This window comes from Podarcis vaucheri, assembly GCF_965113315.1.
Source record: "Podarcis vaucheri genome assembly, chromosome: 1".
Taxonomy (NCBI): domain Eukaryota; kingdom Metazoa; phylum Chordata; class Lepidosauria; order Squamata; family Lacertidae; genus Podarcis; species Podarcis vaucheri.
In genome coordinates, this window is record NC_138759.1 from 44,608,827 (window position 1) to 44,629,188 (window position 20,362).

General features: G+C 45.6%; 2 protein-coding genes across 3 annotated transcripts in view; both read right to left on the reverse strand.

The window, feature by feature from the left end:
• RMDN3 (regulator of microtubule dynamics 3) overlaps positions 1–20,362 on the reverse strand; it is a 276,642-nt gene that overhangs the window by 190,282 nt on the left and 65,998 nt on the right. The window lies entirely within an intron of this gene.
• Positions 116–18,394, reverse strand: RHOV (ras homolog family member V). Of its 2 annotated transcripts, XR_014224213.1 has the most exons (4): positions 17,912–18,394; positions 4,115–4,173; positions 1,385–2,947; positions 116–678 (listed from the first exon to the last, which is right to left on the reverse strand). XR_014224213.1 is itself a non-coding variant. In XM_082241127.1 (3 exons), the coding sequence occupies exons 1-3, from the start codon at positions 18,108–18,110 to the stop codon at positions 2,507–2,509; spliced, it is 699 nt and encodes a 232-aa protein (XP_082097253.1). In that variant the 5' UTR covers positions 18,111–18,394; the 3' UTR covers positions 116–2,506. The 2 variants fall into 2 exon arrangements, 1 of the variants encoding a protein (XP_082097253.1); XM_082241127.1 differs by having other exon boundaries at positions 116–2,947.

Below are 20,362 nucleotides of genomic sequence, written 5' to 3' on the forward strand. Positions count from 1 at the left end.
AAGAAAATGTTCTGTGACTCTTATTCATCGTCACTAGGCTTTTGCTACCTTGAATTCGTTTCCATTTAATCTGTGAAGGCATTTCCCACCAATGCAAATAATTCACAGAACCGCATTCATACTTAAACAAAACATCTTTATTTGGAAACAAAACAAAAGGTGTATGATACACAGTCCCTAGGGCAATGGGAACAAGATTGAGGATCCTTTCTTTCCCAGGAAGAACTCCTTGGAATCCCTCCAATGCTACAAACATGAACTGAAAACACCCGTGCATCCTTCCCTAGTACTGCAGGAAAAGGGAAGCATGCTTAGTTCCTTTGAACTCCTGGTGTTGGCACTGCCTTTAAGATTCAGTCCTCAACACAGGGCTGCCATGATGCCCAACCTCATTCCAGGACCTCCCCCCGTGTACAATGGAAATGCATAAAGACCCAACATGCAACGTTTTCCACTTGTGCAGCAAAAGTGTGCCGTGCAACTCGAGAATAGCGATGATCAAGACCTGCTTCAAACACTGCACATTTCCAACATGCAAACTGTGTGCTGATCATCACACAAGGCGTACAAATGCTGGAAAGTAATGGCTGAGCTTCCCAGGGTATCCACTCGTAACAAAAAAGGAAATACGCATGATTACTGCATGCAATGATCAATCCCTGATCTGGACGCTGTTTTCTGCCTGTGGAGACATCAATTGAATAAGCAAAGCCACTCAGGTTCCCGCTTCTCATTCACATTTTCCGAAGCCTGGCATTAAAGAAACTGGTGAATTCCAAAACACTTGTGTATTTAGTGACACAGTGCCACTTCTTTTTCTGTGCTGAACAATTTGCAGGCACTCTCACCTCTTATACTTTTGTATTCCAGGCTTGCATTCAGATCCTTATCCAGAGGTGGGATCTCTGCTACTCCAGGGCTGCCAGAATTTCTGGCTCTCACGCTCCACCCATAGGTCGCAAAGCCAGTTCTTTCCTGATACAGGAAGAACTGCAGTCTCTCTCCTTGCTTTTAGTACAGCACATCAAAGATCTTATTTCCATGACAATTCCCCTATTGCATCTTCCTTCATTTGAATCTGAGGTATGACTAACCATCAAGAGGTGAGGTCACTGAAGGGTTTCTTAGTGCAAAAAAACAGAAACCTCTGCCAACATTATCTAAATCCCATGGCGACATACTCTCCTGTCTCTTGGTTTCTCTATGCCAGCCTGGTACAACTTCCACCAGCCTCAGCCAGCTGTGCTGATGGGACCTGGAAGTTCAAACATCTGGAGGGCACTACACTGGGAAATGCTCCTTTATGCCTCCCTTTCACCTTCCTTAAACTCCCTCTGTATCTCTGTCTGCCTCTGTCTCTCTCTCTCTTCTCCTTCATTCCTACCACCTCTCTGCCCTTGTTGTCACATGCTTCTCCTTTATTGTCATTTCCCTCCTATTTTATCTTCTCACTTTTACAATATTTGTTTCACACAACAGTGAAATTTTCTTACATTTCTTTCAAATGCACACGGTCCTTCTTAAGATGGAAATATTCACATTTAGATGCTGGAAGGTTCCCTACCCTCCCAAAAACCTTAAATACATTTTTGGTGGAACTTTTTTTTTTTTTTTAAAGTCCAAAGAGGTCCAAAATGATGTACTGTATTGGAATAGCTTTGTGGAAGCATAGGGATCCTTCCGTGTCATTTCGCAAAAAATGCTTTGTCCTTTTAAGGATGTGCCACACAACTGATACTCCTTCATACAAACACCCTGCTGTCTGGAGGACTTTATTCCGCTTCCTGAAGCAGGACTGAAAGCAAAGTATAAAAGATACTTTTTCCTTGAGCAGGCCATGTTATTTGACATTGTTGTCTCCCAGGAGAAATCCCTCTATCCTTGCCTGTGCCTTGAAAAGGAGATATCAGCCTAAAGAATATATCTCAGGTTTAATCCCGTGAGGCGGAGGGCTGCTGCTTGGCTGAAAAAGGGACCACTTCAAATTATGGGGCAGGGCTGCGGGAAGGACAAGGCTGTGAGGGCACACCAGCACCCGGTGCTCCTGTCAGTCTGGCCCTGCAGCCCTGCCCTTGCCCCAATAAGCAGAAATGCCATTGTTGGGGGGGGGCAGTGGCCTGGCACCACCCCACTGCATCGGCTTCTCCTGGGTTTAAATAAGATGCTGTGAGGAGGTTCTGGAAACTGCTCATGCTGTCTGGGTATCTAAAATGACAGGCTTGGCTCTTCTTTAACACTGAACTCAGTACAAGAAGCTTCAAGCCACCCCGGTTCTATTGAGATTGCATGAGCCATTTGGTATCCTGGCACTACTACACAAGTCCACTTCCTGTCTTCCAGGAAAGTTCTATCCCGACCCAGCAAATCCTGGGGCTCCAGGTCCCCTTGGCTCACGACATTCTCCTTGTTGGAGCCACTTTTTCATTCAGTTAGCCACTTTGCCCTCTGTGGCAGAAAGTGCAAAGTCCAATCCCGACTTCTAGGCCTCTTCATTCCCAAACCAGCTTCAGACAAAACAGAAGAACTTCTTCCACCGGCACTTGGAGAGAGTTTTTATTCCCTTGGCTGTCATTTTCTTTTCCTGTTGGGCCTTGTGCTCAACTGCGCTGATGATGGCTGTGTCAAAAACCTCCTTCAGGTTCTTTTGAGTCAGAGCAGAGCACTCGATGTAAGTCTGAGCCCGGATTTTCTCAGCCAGGCCTTCAGCCTGAGTTCTTAGCACAGGCCCGGCATGATAGTGGTCCAGATTGATCAACACATTGACGTCGTCCCGCAGATCTGACTGTGTTCCCACCAGCACCACGGGAGTCTGGGGATTGTGTGTCCGTATTTCAGGGATCCATTTCTCCATAATGTTCTGGAAGGATGTGGGATTTACAACACTGAAGCAGACCAGGAAGACATCTGTGTCAGCGTAACAGAGTGAACGGAGGCAATCAAAGTCTTCCTGCAGAGGAAAAATAGGAGATGTTGAATTTGGTTTGCGATGCATACCGGCAGAAACTAGCTGTGGCTGATAAGCTAGAGGGTTCCCATAAAATTTAGTAATGCTGTCTTTTCCACAAAGCTCTAAAGCAGGGGTCAACAACCTAAGGCCCCTGGGCCGGAAGTGGCCTGCGGAGGTCATTTGACTGGCCCCCGAGCTGCCCCCGAACTGAGTCACGCGCTGCGCTAAACCAGCACAGGAACTTGCTTCTGTGGTGCCGGAAATCACATCTGCACACGCACAGATGTCAAAAATCACGGGCGCACGCAATCCAGCCCACAGAGGGATCTCCGCGGGACTGATCCAGCCCAGGCAAGGTAAACCTTGCTGACCCCTGCTCTAAAGCATACGTTTTCATCCTTTGTCCCAGCAAACCTTCTCAAAACAATACAGTTTGAGCTTTCCAAGTGTAACCAAAGGGAAACAAAGACAACTTGGTAGCTCAGCCAGTCTCATAACAAGAGGGAGCTCAGCTTGGCCCATGTAAAAGAGAGAGACTTTAAGGTCCACTACAAAGAAGGATCTCGGCCAAGCAAAAAAAGCCAGTTGTTCCAATTAACGCTTGGGAAGCTTCTCTAGCAAGGGCTGCACTTCTATACAGAGGTGCCCCACGTTTTTCAGTACCCTGGCTGTAGAGGCTTCAGTAGATTTCAATTCCTGGAGCCCTCGGTTCTAATGTTACCTCAAACACAAACTCATCAGGTGACAATACTGCATACCCTCAGCTGTGGTACAGGCTGTGTTTCACTGTCTGAGGCAGTATGTCTCTGAATACCAGTTCCGGCGAATCACAAGTAAGGAGAGTTTGGTTGCGTTTAGGTCCTGCTTGCAGGCTTCTGACAGGCCTCTGGCCACTGTGAGAACAGGATGCTGGACTAAATGGATCTTTGGCCAGATCCAGCAGGGCTTTTTCGTAATTTGGTAAGAATGGCCTAGTAAGTCTGTAGTAAGGATTACAGGGGTGATGTATCTGAAACATCTTTAGAACTTGAAATGTGCTGTACAAGAGCAATTATTAATGCCACTCATAATTTCAATTTGACCCAGATTTTCACCACCTTCTTCCTGACATTATTGGCACCCCATCAGAACTCAAACTTGTATTCTCCTTTAATTTATGAGTCTCACCTGTCCTGCAGTGTCCCACAGCTGGATACGAAGTGGGGCCCCATCTACCAGGACCTGCACTGCAAACAGAAAGAGAGAGAAGGTTGGGAGTGGGTAAGTGCTGGATATATTTCATACCTATCTACTAACATATCCCCTGTTTATATACCTAGGAGCTCTTTGAATGTGAGGAGCTGCACAGTGTCAAAAAGCAGCCATTTGAAAAGCAAGCGTTCCTTCATATGTCCAGCTACTCCCTTCTTTTGCTGCTACACTAATGAAGGGATGGAACCAGCCATGAATAGCCAGCGTAGTTTATTGTCAACAGCGAAACTGTACTGGCGGTGAATTATTTGTGCAATGTTTGCAACAACACTGTTCCATAATTGCAGTATGGTTTTAAAAAACAACAAAGCAACCTAGCAAGTTTAGATTTCAATACAAAGGCCTCTCCCTTGCAGGTTTCGTGCAATCCCTTTGCAGCAGGCCAGTTTTCTTCCACTAGTGCACAAATCCCAGTGACTTAGGCTGCGTATACACTATCCCATTTGAAGCACAAACACAAAGTTTTCTCAATAAAAAAATCCTTCCAGTAGCACCTTAAAGACCAACTAAGTTAGTTCTGTTAGTTCTTGGTATGAGCTTTCGTGTGCATGCACACTTCTTCAGATACACAGATACTTCAGATTTCTCAGTTTGGAATCATTCATGTCCAAACTCAACATGATGTTTTCAACCTAGGTTTATTCTAGATCATCCACAAGGATGGGTGGATGTAGTTACTTGATGCGCATTTGAAAACCTTGCCCTTGATTTGGTTATCCATGCCTTTTCCTCCCTGCACATGCCCCAGATAAAGAAAGGAGGAAGTGGTGATTGTTATCTTGGTATAACTACGTCATTGCACAGATGCAGATACACCCTCCATAGTCAGGACCGCCCACATCTATTTTCAAATGGAAACATTGCAGAATAATGCAGAAGGGGCCCTTGTATATAATATTGTCCAATTTTCTGGTTAGTGCAGAAATGCAGAGCTAGAGAGCATCTCGGTCTAGCCTCTGTTTGAAGACTATCCGTGAAGGAGAACTCTCTGCCCACCCTGGTACAGGTTCCATTGCAGGGAGTTGGACTAGATGACCCCTCAGGAGCCCTTCCAACTCTGCAATTTTATGCTTCCAGGACCGTTGTCCTCTCTGCCTTCCACCCTACCAGTCCCAATGGGAGCCAGCCCCCACTGGAAGTATGCCACAGTTTTGTATCTTCTCTTCACGAGACAAATAACACCACAGATGAGACCATGTAAGAGAGTGTGTGTGACAATATGCAAATAAATGACTGATGAAGGGAAATATACCATGGAGGAATGTTTTTTAAAAAGTCTTATCAGCTACCTTGAGCTGCATTTAACTAACTGTTACAGAGTGAAGCTGTGAGCAACAGGAGCTCTGGAACATTAATAGATATTGGGGGTAGCTTACAGAGAATGTAGAGACAGGGTAATAAAGAAAAACAACAACCCAAGACAAAATGCATAATTAGCAGGAGTGTGTAATCAAGAGAAGCAGACATCCTGTGCTAAAGGCAACAATAGCCCATACTTAGCACCAACTAGTGATATTGCCACTGTGTCCTTTCCTCAGCTGGGGTGTGTATGGGTTCTTTATTTTGTAGAGAAACAGGGTCAAACTTTTCTCAGGCTTTATGCCATTAGCAGGTGACCACAAACAACCCTGCTTCAGAATTTACATTGATCTACTGAGCAAAATAACTCTCCCTTCCTTGGGGCCTTTCAGTGCAGTGGGGCAAAGGGTGCCCTGATCACATTTCCGCCTGTGTCTCAGCTCCTTCCCCACCCCAAATCTCAATGACAATGGAGTAACTAGATGGTGCAGCCCTTTCTTTTCCCTTTTTCCATGGTGAAATGTGTACTCCCACACAGGAAAGAGGGAGTGTGGTGAAATGTCCAATTTTTTTAAAAATAAAACTTTATGTGTTGAGGGGGAGGGAGGTTGTACCCAGAGGACACCACCCCCACTGACACTTTGGCTACCTCTGCAATAGCCATTCCCATGAATGGACGGGGGTGGACCACTAATTTTTCCATCTACAAATTATTGCACATGGAGCACTTAGAAAATGCTCCATTCTCAGAAGCACAAGTTTGAGGAGAGATCTGCAAATGCATCAAAGGATAAACAAACAGGCGTTTTGGGACTACGGAATCAAGGAGCATTTTGGGACTGCAGAAAAACAGAAACGTACTGAAATGGAGACAAGAGAACAAAACAGCACAGTCACAGTGCATTACAGTGGTACCTCAGGTTACAGACGCTTCAGGTTACAGACTCCGCTAACCCAGAAATAGTACCTCAGGTTAAGAATTTTGCTTCAGGATGAGAACAGAAATCGTGCGGCAGGGGGTGGCTCCATTAGCTAAAGTGGTACCACAGGTTAAGAACAGTTTCAGGTTAAGAATGGACCTCTGGAACAAATTAAGTTCTTAACCCGAGGTACCGCTGTATTTGTGGAAAATCCTACACCACGGAAAGGCAGTAAGATATATTCAAAGTTACTGTTGAAGATCCCACAGTAGTTTAAATATTAAATAAGTAGGTTAGGGGATTTTGATTAAAGAAAAATGGAGTACAAACTCCTCCTAGGCATGGGACAATTAGAAAGGAGCCATCAGTTTTCATTGCAGTAATTTCATTACATGCTGCCTCAGCGGGCAGGCAGGCTCCTAGGGACTGAAGGCCTCCAAGCTGTCAACTGGGCTGGGCTTGGATATTCCTTGAAGTGCAGCCAAGGTGTTAAAGGTAGCAAGTGAGACACAGGGAAAGCCAAAACACTTTGGTTGGCTCAATGTGGCAAAACAGATACAAAAGCAGGGTCACTGGAATGGTCAGGGGTACTGGGAGTTGAAGTCCAACAATGTTAGGAGGGCATCAGATTCCCCACTCAGGAGTATGCTGGTGGATGTCTTGCCCCTTGCTGTTTATGTATGAACACATTACTGACAGAGTTAATGGTAAATTAAGCTTTAATATATATATATTGTGTGTATAGATATATGAATTACAAAAGAATGAGGCCTAGGATTCTGCAACAAACCCTTCCAGCTAAGTCTCACCTTCAGGAGTTGGTCTCCTGTTTCTTTCTAAGGGGCCATGTGCCAGATGGAATATACATGAGCACAAAAACAGGTAAAAAGGAGAGAGGCAGGGATAGCTCAAGGTCCTAGAGTGCCTGTGCAGCCATCAGAAGAGCTGGTGTGAAATACATCACTTCCTTATGGCTGAGCCCCGTTAGCATATCGTAACTACAGAGAAAGAAGAGAAACCTGTTCCTGATCAAAAGATTCTACTTTGATCTTCAAGATGCTGAGCATTTCCCTCTTGGTGTCTCATTTCTAAATATTTGCCAATCCATGGGTGGGGGTTAACTGGGAAATAAATAACTGGCATGCGCAGTGTTTGAGGGAGGATGCAGGACGTGTGCAGGGGGGGTGTCCTGTTGAGCAAGCGGAAATAAGGCACCAACAGGATGTGGTCGTTGTATACTGCCCCAAATACTTTATCAGAAATTCATGTGAGAACTGTGAACCAATAGGATACAGACCGTAAGTTCATTGGAGCTTTATTGCTTCTATCACTTTGCAGCCTACCCTGTGTACATCAGGTTTGGGGGAATCTGTGGCCTCCCAGATGTTATTGGGATCCAACTCCTACCAGCCCCAGCCAGAATGGCATCAGTTAGGGATAAACCCTGGACTAGGTGGTTTCAGGACAGTCCCTCAACTATTACTGCCCTCCATTCTGCTGAAGTAACTGCCTGTGCTTATCTCCGTCCCCTTATCTGGGTGAAGCCCAACTGGAAAAGAATCAGGAAAGAGGAAAGAGAAAGAAGTTGGGAGGAACACGGGTTCATTCGTAAATTACGGCAACAGAGAGAAGGGTACGTGGTGGCAGTGTGAAAAGGTGCAGAACTGTGACCCCCCCATTTCAGGGCATCCAAATGCATTTGGCCAAGCGTATAATGCACAGCACCTCGGTATGAGGAAGTTTGCTTCTTTTCTCCCCCATCACTACAATTTTGTAGGTCTCTCTAAGTTTAAACCTTGCATTGGCCACTCCTATAAGCAATGGAAGAATTTCGGCATAACGGAGAAGCAGGCTAAACAGGATAGTTTGGTGGTTGAAGGTCAATATTTATGCATATTTCTGACCCCGAGTGACGAACTAACTTGAAATGACAGGTTATCGGTAGCTCAGATCTAAACCTGTATGCATGGGAAACTAATTTCTCACCAGGAAGCCTGTCTGGGAACTGGATATGAGAATCTGCACCAGAGGGGCTGAGCTGCAGAGCAGCCTGGGGTGTTGGTGATGTAGCACCCACCCCACTTCTTGACGCAGCCTCCCTGCGTCTGAAGTAGCAGAGGTTCTCTCTAGGTTGTTTGTGACATGGACCAAGATCTGTGTTAGGGCCAATTTTCTGCTCTGCCTCAGGACATGATAACCATGGGGCTGTCTTTGTACACTGTATGCCTTCTCGGTGGACTGCCCCATGTTGCTTTTCCAAGTGGTGAATGGGCTGTTGAAATCCAGCCCTGAAGAGAAAGCAGATAACCATAGTACAGCAATCAGCAAAATTTGACGGCAATCAGCAAAATTGCTCGTATCCACATTTCACTTGCTGCCACAGTTAATGCAAGTCCTGTGAAGGTGCTTAGAGCACTGTCTGCTTGAAGTTTGTGAGATCAGTTGTTGCTGCCTGAGGAGGGACAGGACCCTGGAAGGAATCAGGCCCATTGCTTTCTCTCTTTGCTGTTTAAGCAGAGATGGATAGGGAGCACTTAATGCCTCACTTATGGAGGAGAAGATGCCCACGGCATTAAAGGACGCAGTGGTGCATCCCCTCCTGAAGATGGTCTCCCCAGAACCTGAGGTTTTAGATAACTACCACCCAGTTGCAATAATCACTTACTGGGCAGGGTGGTTGTGTGGTGGCTGCTATCCCTGGATACAGCAGATTATCTGCACCCATTTCAGCTTGGCTTCAGATTTGAATATAGCATTGAAACAGCCTTGGTCACCCTGGTTGATTATATTTGGGAGAGTGACAGGCAGAATGGTACCCAGTTGAGTCTGTTGGACCTCTTAGCTATGTTTCATACCACTGACCATAATATCCTCCTGGCGTAGGAATTGGGGGCACGGTGTTACGGTGGCTGTTTCTATCAATAGGACCATTACCAGAGAATAGCATTGGAGATTTTCTGCTTAGCCTCATAGCATTTATGCTGTGGTGCACTGTGGGGCTTCATCTTGTATTGAAGAAGAAGAAGAAGAAGAAGAGAAGGAGGAGGAGGAGAAGGAGTTTGGATTTGATATTCCGCTTTATCACTACCCTAAGGAGTCTCAAAGCGGCTAACAATCTCCTTTCCCTTCCTCCCCCACAACAAACACTCTGTGAGGTGAGTGGGGCTGAGAGACTTCAGAGAAGTGTGACTAGCCCAAGGTCACCCAGCAGCTGCATGTGGAGGAGCGGGGACATGAACCCAGTTCACCAGATTATGAGTCTACCGCTCTTAACCACTACACCACACTGGTAAAGGACTCCTGGGTGGTTAAGTCCAGTCAAATTCGACTATGGAGTGCTGTGCTCATCTCCGTTTTCAGGCCGAGTGAGCTGGTGTTTGTCCACAGACAGCTTTCTGGGTCATGTGGCCAGCATGACTAAACTGCTTCTGGCACTACAGAACACTTTGATAGAAGTCAGAGCTCACAGAAACGCCATTTACCTTCCCATCGCAGTGGTACCTATTTATCTACTTGCACTGATGTGCTTTCAAACTACTAGGCTGCAGGAGCTGGGACAGAGCAATGGGAGCACACCCCATTCAAGCCACTGACCTTCTGATTGGCAAGCCCATTAGGCTCAGCGGTTTAGACCTCAGTGCTACCCACGTCCCTATCTTGTATTATTAAATGCGTCTATGAAACTGCTGGGTGGTGCTGGGGGTTAGGAGTGTGGCTTCATCAATATGCAGATGACACCCACTCTGTATTACACTTGCATCTGAATCAGGGAAGCCAGGCCAGTGTGTAGAGTCAGTGATGGGCAGGACGAGGGCCAACAAATTGAAACTGAATCCTTATTAGGTGGAGGTGGATAGTAACAATATATACATAAATTTGCTTTGTCGAATGCCATTATCCTCTCTCTGGTCACTTACCAGGGAGAAGGTAATGGCACTTACCACTCACGATCTGTTACAGTGGTACCTCTGGTTACAAACTTAATTCGTTCTGGAGGTCTGTTATTAAGCTGAAACCGTTCTTATCCTGAGACGAGTTTTCGTTAATGGGGTCTCCTGCTGCTGCCGGCGCGCAACTTCCGCTCGCATCCTGGGGCAAAGTTTGCAACCAGGGGCAGCTACTTCCGGGTTAGCGGAGTTTGTAACCCGAAGCGTTCGTAACCAGAGGTACCACTGTATTCTAAAGGCAGCCACTTCCCACAAGTGTTAGCCTTGTTGTTGCAAGCCTACATGTGTGTGTTTGTGTGTGTGGTTCACACAACAAAGATGTGCTGCCTGCAGACAGCCTCCAAACATTATAATTTGGGTTCTGGGAAAACGTGATTATTTCCATATGAGAAGCCTAACCCTGACAGAAGGGCAGTGGACAGTGCATAAAAAAACCGAAAGACAACTCTTTTGAGAAGCTTGTGGAGTGAAACTCCAGTGAGGTTGTTATTCAGCAGACCTGAGTTTGGGTTTTGTTTTTTTTAGACAACTTATTCAGGTGTATAGCTGATCAGATTTGACCATGTGCCTCAGACCTTTTCTTGCTCATAAATAAGATAATTTAAGTTTAGCCATGTATTGCAGCTTGGCCTGGAAGGCCGAACTCATGACAATGTCCTTATGGACTTTAATTTGATCTTCACCCTCATTTGAGGCAGCCCCTACATATTTAAAATTAATTACTATTCTTTAAATATGAATACAACACATCTTGCCATAGTGGGGAAGACCAGGACCTGCATGTCTGCTGCCCAACTGCTTTCAATGTTGAAGGGCAGCTCCAAGACCCCAGCTGTACTTTCTGATGGGCTTTTTTAGTCTTTAAACTAGATTTGGACTGGGCAGCCCTTGAAACGAAGGGCACCTTTCAACATAGGACCATTCCTCTGTAAAGCAGGGTAGATGGCCACCCTAGCATAGTGTGGACATAGCCTGGGCATGGGAACCAGGGATCAAATAAGTGCTTACCTATGAAAACTCATTGGCTGTCTTTAGATAAGTCACTATCTCTCGGGCTGCTATTGTGTGAAGAAGAAAACGAGATAAGGGTGCATTGTATCCTGCCTTGAGTCCTTGGAGGAGTGTCAAAAACAAACAAACACATTTCAAAAAGAAGATTGCAAAGCCTGTTTTGTGAGCACAGGGAACAACCCAGGCACAGGGCAGAAAGAGCAATTAAGCTGCTGTTGCCATATCTTGCAAATAAATTTGAAGATCAGGAAGATAGCCATATACAATAGCCCCTAATCAGGATGAGGCCTTGCCTGGTCTCCCAAAGGTTAGCGATCAGGTGTTGTCGAATCGGGTGTGGAACAAAGCGGTCACAGCCTTCACAATATTAAATACCCAGCCCCCCCCCACGGTTGCCAGTGAAAGGAAACTGCTTCTCAACAGAAGAACTGAGGCTCCTTTGCACTCTTGGCCAGGAATTGTAGTGGCGCCTCTGAAGCCAGGTGAGAACATGGACCAGAAACTCAAAAAGTGGAGAGGCGTGAGGCGAGATTTCTGCGCTGCCATCCACCCTGCCCCGACCAGTACCCCAGGGGGGGCGGCAGCGGTGGCAACCTAACCAACCACTAGGTTTGCCCCTGAACATTTATATACTCCCCTCAACCATATTAAGATTTCAGGACAGTACAGAAAATAACAGATCAATTCAGTAAAACACAACAATAAAAGCAACAGGTGAAACCTGAAAATAGATGAATGATTCTACTAAATGACCACTAGTGGAATGACCGCTGACATATGAAATTAGTGTCTGAGTCACAGTCTGCCTGCCATCTAAACATTACACATGCTCCCAATTAAAAGAACAGAGATATCGCCTCCAGACATTCTCAGCCTATTTGCACTAGACTACTCATTTTTTGAGGGGAGTCTATGTGCAGAGCAGGGGGAAGGTTCAACTTTGAATGCCTGCTGAAAACTTTTCTGTTCCGTGAGGCTTGTGCAGGCAATTAAGAATACATATTTTATATGGCTTCTATAGTATGGTTTCAAGGGACGCGGGTGGCGCTGTGGGCTAAAGCCTCAGCGCCTAGGGCTTGCCGATCGAAAGGTCGGCGGTTCGAATCCCCGCGGCGGGGTGCGCTCCCGCTGCTCGGTCCCAGCGCCTGCCAACCTAGCAGTTCGAAAGCACCCCCGGGGGCAAGTAGATAAATAGGTACCGCTTACCAGCGGGAAGGTAAACGGCGTTCCGTGTGCGGCTCTGGCTCGCCAGAGCAGCGTTGTCACGCTGGCCACGTGACCCGGAAGTGTCTCCGGACAGCGCTGGCCCCCGGCCAATAGATGTGAGATGGGCGCACAAACCCCAGAGTCTGGCAAGACTGGCCCGTTCGGGCAGGGGTACCTTTACCTTTACCTTTTTATAGTATGGTTTCATGTATAATTGTTGTAAACCGCTCTGATTTTTTTTTTTTATGACTAGCTGGATGTAAATAATTCCCCCCCCCATTTTATTTGTTTATTTATACTTTACAAGTGTATACATTTTATTAATTTTACATTCATTTTGACATTTCAAAACTTGACTTACCGCCCCCTCTTTCTGTGGTTCCTTAATATTTTTTTTAAAAGTAACTTCTGCATATCCAAATTAAATTAATTTACTCATTTATTCATCTTCTTTAAATATATACTCTTATAAAACTGCAGGTTGTTACAATAATCCTGCCAGAGTTTTTATCTGTTTATAATTTATCTGTAAATATTCAATAAACCATTTTCATTATTTTATTTTAATTTTTTTATCTTGATTACTTATTCTTCTGGTAAGTTTCACCATTTCTGCATATTCCAAGCTGTGTGTAAATATTTTATAAATAACGAAAGAAATAAAATAAAAGGTGAAACTGTTTTCCAGCCAGATCCTAAGGTAAAAGTCAGCCTCAATTCTACTGAGCACTTTAAAGCGTTCAAAGTCTTTCAAATACATAATCCTTGCAACCATCCTGTAAGGTAGATTTGTCACTCCATTCATTATGCAGACAGGAGGCTAAGCAAAAGAGAGTGCCACCTAGTGAGATTAGAGCAGAGGTGAGATTCAAACTGGGGCCTAGTTTAGCTAAGGTTTAGTTTCTTTACTTGCTCCACCCCTTTTACCCTACTTCAAGCAGCTCAATTAAAACATGCTTGAGATGTACACCCTTTACTCCCACAGCTGCCCCAAATATCTGTGAAGATGTGTTCTACTTATCGCAGGCTGATATACTACCACTGTTTCCAAAATATAAAGAGACAGACTTTTTGGAAACTTTCAAAGGGGCTGGCGGAACCTAACCAAATTGATACCAAATCATTTTCTGACTGTTTCAAAAGAGAGCTTCAGAATTTTGTTATTTCGTTTTCAGATTTGCAAAGGTTTTATCTTTGAATTTTTATTTGATTGATTGATTGGTTGGTAAGCTGCCCTGGGACATTTGGTGAAGAGCAGACTTCAGGTACAATTAAAAAACATAAATAAAATTCCATGGGCTTTACCCTCAGGTAAATGGATTGCAGCCATTTCTTTCTAAACCCCCATCCTCTCCCTGTTTGTTGTTGTTTAGTTGTGTCTGACTCTTCGTGGCCCCATGGACCAGAGCACGCCAGGCACTCCTGTCTTCCACTGCCTCCCAGTTTGGTCAAACTCATGTTGGTAGCTTCGAGAACACTGTCCAAGAACACCCTGTTTACTCAGAAGTAAATCCCAATGCGTTCAATAGGGCTGGCTCTCAAGTTAGCCTGCATGGGATTGCAGCCTTTGCAGTGTGGGTTAAGGAAGGCTGCAAGGAAAACGCATTGTGCCCTGACACCTTAAAGGCAATGGCCTACTTCATCAAAAATGTTTGGTTGACATTTTGTGCAGGGTTCCAATGTGAAATCTGCTACAGTCTTTTAAGACCCAAGAATGTTCCAATCCCTTTTTGACTTTGGAACCATCATTCCATACAGCTGCCTCCTGGCATCTGAAATTCTCCATCCCAATTAGAGATACAATAAACACTCCCTCCTCTTTCCACAGGTAATCTCTTTGCCTATGCAATTCACAGGCAATACTAGGAGAGTCCTCACACCTGGTTCTCACCCGCTGTGCCTTTTGCTCCCTTCTCCTTACAAGGCATCCAGACTGACAGAAACTCTCTTGAGGCGGGGACTAATGGCCTTTGAAGAGCCTTGAGAGAGTGTGGGGCAGGGCAGGCCCCAATGGGGTGAAAAGGCTGGGAGCCAGATAATTGAGACACACATGGCAACAGCTAGTGTTCTAATAAAATCCTTTTGAAGCCTAAAATTAATTCTTAATATTGAAAGAAAGAGGGTTGTGTTTGAAATAAATAAGCCCAGATGTTTAATTTTGCACTGTTTCAACGCCAATGCATTTGCTGTCCCTTTAGGAGGAATGGCAGGAAAGAAATGTAATATATAAATGAATAAATATTCAATTCCATTTTTTGAAAATGCATCTGTTGACCATAACAATGATGAAATTGGACTTTCCAAATAGAAGAACAAACAAACTTGGTTCCTTAACAACTTGGGTCCAGAGCATCTCAAGGACTTCCTGATTCCGTATTATATTGGCAGAGACTTTTGGCAGGGAAAGGGGGTGATTTCCCTCATTGGTGGTTCCCCAGGTGCACGACTCACACCTATGGCTTTGACCCTGTATATCTGAAGAAGAGTCTCCACCCATATCATGAGATCCAGCTCCAAGGGCCTTCTGGCGGTTCCCTCATTGCGAGAAGCGAGGTTACAGGAAACAAAGGAGAGGGACTTCTCAGTAGTCACTCCTGCCCTGTGGAACACCACCCCATCAGATGTCAAGGAAATAAACAATTATCTGGGTTTTAGAAGACATCTGATGGCAGCCCTGTTTAGGGAAGTTGTTTAATGCTTGGTATTTTACTGTGAAACATACTGAGTAGTGGTATGGAGTAGTGATTAGAGCACCGGACCTGGGAGATGAGGACTCAGATCTCCACTTTTTCCTCCAAGGAGCTCGGGATGGTGTACATGGTTCTTCCCTGCCTCATTTAATCCCCACAACAACCCTGTGAGGTAGCTTGGGCTGAGAAAGACAGCGTCTGGCCCAAAGTTACCCAGTGAGCTTCATGGCTGGGTGGGGATTTGAAGCCTGGTCTCCCAGGTCCTAGTCCGACCCTCTAACCACTTTACTGTTCCAGTGGAAATGTATGCTACCGTAGTAAAATCATGCCTGGTCTTATTCCCTAAGAAGTACAGAACTCAGAGCATGTTCTGTCAGTTGGCAAACAATCCCTCCAAATGTCTACTTCTTTTTCTACCTTCCATATGATCCTTCCTGCATTTCCAGTTCAGTGCCCTATCACATGAGCTGCAGTGTGGGAAACCTCCTGTCTGTACAGAGCTTAAGGCAATCCAGCCCCACGTGCTATGGGGAGTTTCATCCTAATAAATGAATTACTAACACAGCTTCAAATGTCACAACTGCTCTCTCCTCTTTTCCTATGCTTGAACTGGAAACACAATCTCTTGAGGTTTGCTCTCCCAATTAGAAACACCCAAAACCAGTTGAACAGTCTTCCACAGTTAGCTAAGCGAGAGTGCTGCCACCCATGTTTCGGGTAAAAGACCAAACCTGTTTCCTTTGTATTTTTTTTTTTTGTATTTTTTTTTAGGGTTCAAGATGTGTCCACTTGACAGCTTTTTAATTTTCTTTCAAAACCTCTTAAAGATATTGACACTGATTCAATATTGGTGGGACTATGTAAGATACATATGGCTACTGGTGCTTTAAATAATGGCCTCATTCACACATCACTTTAAATCACACAGAAGCTTAATTATAATTGAAAGGTAAAGCTTTCCTTGCTGCCCTGCTACCAGGAGCTAAGCCATGGTTTGGCTTAGCTTTACAACCAAACCAGGGCTCGAGTTTTTCTCTCCCAAACCATGAACAAACTTTGGTGACAGTTCATGGTTTATCTGTAGAGACACAACCACAATCCCATCAAATTTTGATGAATGAAGTGGTTGTACAGTGGTACCTTGGGTTACAGACGCTTCAGGTTACGGACTCCGCTAACCCAGAAATAGTACCTTGGGTTAAGAAATTTGCTTCAGGATAAGAACAGAAATTGTGGGGCGGCAGGAGCAGTGGGATGCCCCATTAGCTAAAGTGGTAAAAGTAAAGGGACCCCTGACTATTAGGTCCAGTCGCGGACAACTCTGGGGTTGCGGTGCTCATCTCACTTTATTGGCCAAAGGAGCCGGCGTACAGCTTCCGGGTCATGTGGCCAGCATGACTAAGCCGCTTCTGGCGAACCAGAGCAGCGCATGCAAACACCGTTTACCTTCCTGCCAGAGTGGTACCTATTTATCGACTTGCACTTTGATGTGCTTTCGAACTGCTAGGTTGGCAGGAGCAGGGACCGAGCAACAGGAGCTCACCCTGTCGCAGGGATTCAAACCGCCAACCTTCTGATTGGCAAGCCCTAGGCTCTGTGGTTTAACCCACAGCGCCACCTGCGTGGTACCTAAAGTGGTACCTCAGGTTAAGAACAGTTTCAGGTTAAGAACGGACCTCCAGAATGAATTAAGTTCTTAACCTGAGGTACCACTGTAATTCCTTCCCTTTCCCCCCACCTCGGTCTGCACCAGCGCATAGCTAAGTTTAACTGTGGCTTAAAGCAACAGGCAAAGAAGGCCACTGCACTAAGCATTTATAGGAAAGCAGCTTCTATGGAAGTGCCACTTCTCTGAGCAGACATGCATTGGGGTTGTGGTGCCAATGAAGTTTTGTAAGGGATCAGGTTAAATTGCTTCCCAATCTATTTCCTTTACAGATGAACACCATCCGATTGCTGCAACTGGCTTGATGACATGACATGATAGTGGTCTCAGAAGGCTGGTTGTTTGCAGCTGCAGCCCCTCCACTACAACTCCAATTACACCCAAGAAGAGAAGATCCAAAAGTCTTTGCTTGGAACAGAGAACACGTGTAGGCCTCCCCCTCATTTTCTTCTGGCAAAACTCCCATTTGAAAGGAGATATTCAATAGGCAAAGTTTTCCCTGTCTCTGCATCTGCCTGCTGGTGAATTTCTGTCTCCCATGCTACTGTTAAAGGCACACGGGGGGGGGGGGGGGGAAAGAAAAAAGCAATCCTTGACATTCTTACTTAATTGCTTCTCAATATGTATGTATATATTTTTTTAATCCCCACTCAGACTTCTTACATTGCAAACAATATTAAATTACAACATCCTATTCTAATAAAACACAGTCATTTAAGCCAGCAGTTTAATAACATGTATCTCGAGATATATCTCAATAATATACATCTCAATATATCTCAATTGTCACACATGCCATTGCTCTATTAATTACGAACTTTGTATCCCACTTGTCACCATGAAAGGTCTTATGGCAATTAGTCAAGAACGCAGAGTGCCAAAATGACAACAGACCACAGTGTACCCCATTGTGGCAAAATGTACCCCAACACATATCAGGAAGGAAGGAGCTGCCCAGGTTCCGCTCTGCTTACCTGAGAAGGTGTCCAGCGCCGTGGGCTGGTACTGGTCTGGGTATCCGTTGGTTGTGTAGCTGACAATGAGGCTGGTCTTGCCGACTGCCCCGTCTCCTATGAGGACACACTTGATGCCCAGCTCGGAGCCGCTGCCTCTGCTGGGGGTGCTGCATCTTCTCAAGGTGGGCGAGTAATCCAGTATCTCCTGGGGGGGCATCGCTGGAGGAGCGAGAAAGGGGACACTTGGCGTCCCTCTTTTGAAACAAAAAATGTTGCGATTGGATATTTAGTTCTTCTGGGCTTAAAAACACCACCACAACTGCCAAGCAGGAAGAAGTGAGAACCAAACGTGGGTCAGTCACTCTGTTCCCACGCGCAGTGGTAGTATCTCATTTTCTGGGACTGCATCCCTTCAGGTGTCTTGGGTCTGGAGCAAAAGAGAGTTGCACCCGGGCCGAGGACTCCACCTTTTCACTTTGCATTTAACTCCCGAGACCTGTAATGTGCGTTTTTTTTTTAAATTCTTTAAGCCACCCAGAGCAGCTGTGATTTGCATGGGCCCACCCCCTTTCCCGGTAACCTGATGCTGCCTTATAGGTGCTTGAGCAAGCGCCCAACTCCCAGCCGCCTTTCCTCCTTTTCCTAGCACTTACTGAAGGTGCTGTTTGTGGCAAACTGCTGGACTGACTGACACATGGGGGTAAGGTGGGGTGAAGCGCCGTCTCGCACAACAGAGAAACAAACAAACAAACAAACAAACAAACAAACAAACAAACAGGTGAAACAGTTTTGCTACTGTGGCTTCTACCTCCACTGTCCAAAGCAGTGCTGTTGTGGTCAGATTCTGTTTACAGGCTTCCCATGGGCATCTGGTTCGCACTCAGCCATGAAGCTCACGGGGTAACGTCTCTCATGGACTCTTAGCCCTACCTACCTCAGGGGGTTGTTGTGAGGATAAAACAGGGAGAGGGAGAACCACGTGCAAGGAGGGACCACCCCTTCTTGCAAGGAGGCTTTAATCCCCTCCCTGCTAGATTTAGCAGCCAAGAGTCCACCTCCTTGAGCCTTACCAACTGAAACTTATCCAACAAAACAGGACCACACAATGCTCTGGACACCCCTTGAGATTCATTTGCTATAACAGTGGAGTCAAGGTCCTGGCAGATGCAAACGATTTTTTTCTCTCACCAACGCTGAGCAGTCTTTCAAAAGGGTGTTTCCAGAGGTAGTGAGACAGGGAGGCAAGTGAGATGATTGCATTTCAGAACCCCTCCGCCCTCTTGGCCCAAACAGAAACAGCTATTGATTTATGCTGGGGATTTCTAAAGAGGATCAGAAGTGGTGGCTTTGGTCAACAAGCAGAGCGTAGCAACCTAAAGCAAACGAAGGGGAGCTGTGAGCTCTCCCATATCCTGCAAAGGCAGCATGGCAAGCAAACAGGTCTGACTTTCTGGAAGAGGTGAAATCTTGGGCTCATTTCACACATATTTTCCTGGAGGAAACCCAGGTGGTCTCTTCCTCTTGCATTTGTTTCTGGGAGCCCTGTGACAAGCTGCATTCACAAAAACCAGCATCATCAATAAGCTTTAATATTATACATATCTGGGAATAAGTCCCACTGAACTCTATTACCTCTGAGTGTACAGGCTGTAAGTGACTTATTCCTGTGTGTTGACATTAGCGTTCCCAGTGACACAATCACTGGTGCAGCAAATGCAGTCATTGCAATGAACTTGGCAGGCAAGGATTAGGAAAGTGAGAGATGCACACACCCATCCCGAAGTGCTCCTTGAGAAAGCTAATTCTCACCCTCCCCCCTCGCCCTTCTTCAGAACAATGGCTGTGGTAGCTTTCACTAAGGATATTGCAACAAAATTTGATCTGTGCATGCTACCTCTTAGCACATCCTCTTCCTCCAAGCTCAGGGTTTATTAGCATGGAATCCATGCAAGACGCAGCTAATCCATACCAGGCAATACATAGAATCATAGAATTGCAGAGTTGGAAGGGACCCTAAGTATCATCTAGTCCAACCCACTCTGCAATGCAGCTGCTAACTCGAATAACTAAGAATAAAATTCTTAGGCCTCTTACTTCTATAGGAAAGTAGTGATGGGGATCGAACCTGCAACTGTGGCATTGTCAGCACCATTCTCTAACCAACTGAGCTATCCAGTCCATTCAGTCCAGCTCTGGGTTCCCCACCTGTTTATACTGCAAATGTACTAAGCCATCTTGCCAGCAAGGAGATACCACCCAGATGGCTAGCAACAATGCCTGATCCACATCCCCTGCAAGAGGGAGGGAGCTATAGGAACATAAGTGGAGCCTGCTGGACCCATCTAGTGTAGCATCCTGTTCTCACAGATCATATTAATAGTGTCGTTTGGAACTAAACTTTCCCTAGAAGCAGAGCCAGCTCCAGATTGGACAGAGTCTCCTCTGTTGTCCCTACTGATCTGTCATCTG

Excerpts from the sequence above, each read along its gene's own strand:
- RHOV (XM_082241127.1), bottom strand. The coding sequence starts at position 18,110 with ATGCCCCCCCAGGAGATACTGGATTACTCGCCCACCTTGAGAAGATGC. Across the intron at positions 4,174-17,911 it reads GGCGCTGGACACCTTCTCAG|TGCAGGTCCTGGTAGATGGG; the intron begins GTAAGCAGAGCG and ends TTCTGTTTGCAG. Across the intron at positions 2,948-4,114 it reads TGTGGGACACTGCAGGACAG|GAAGACTTTGATTGCCTCCG; the intron begins GTGAGACTCATA and ends TTTCCTCTGCAG.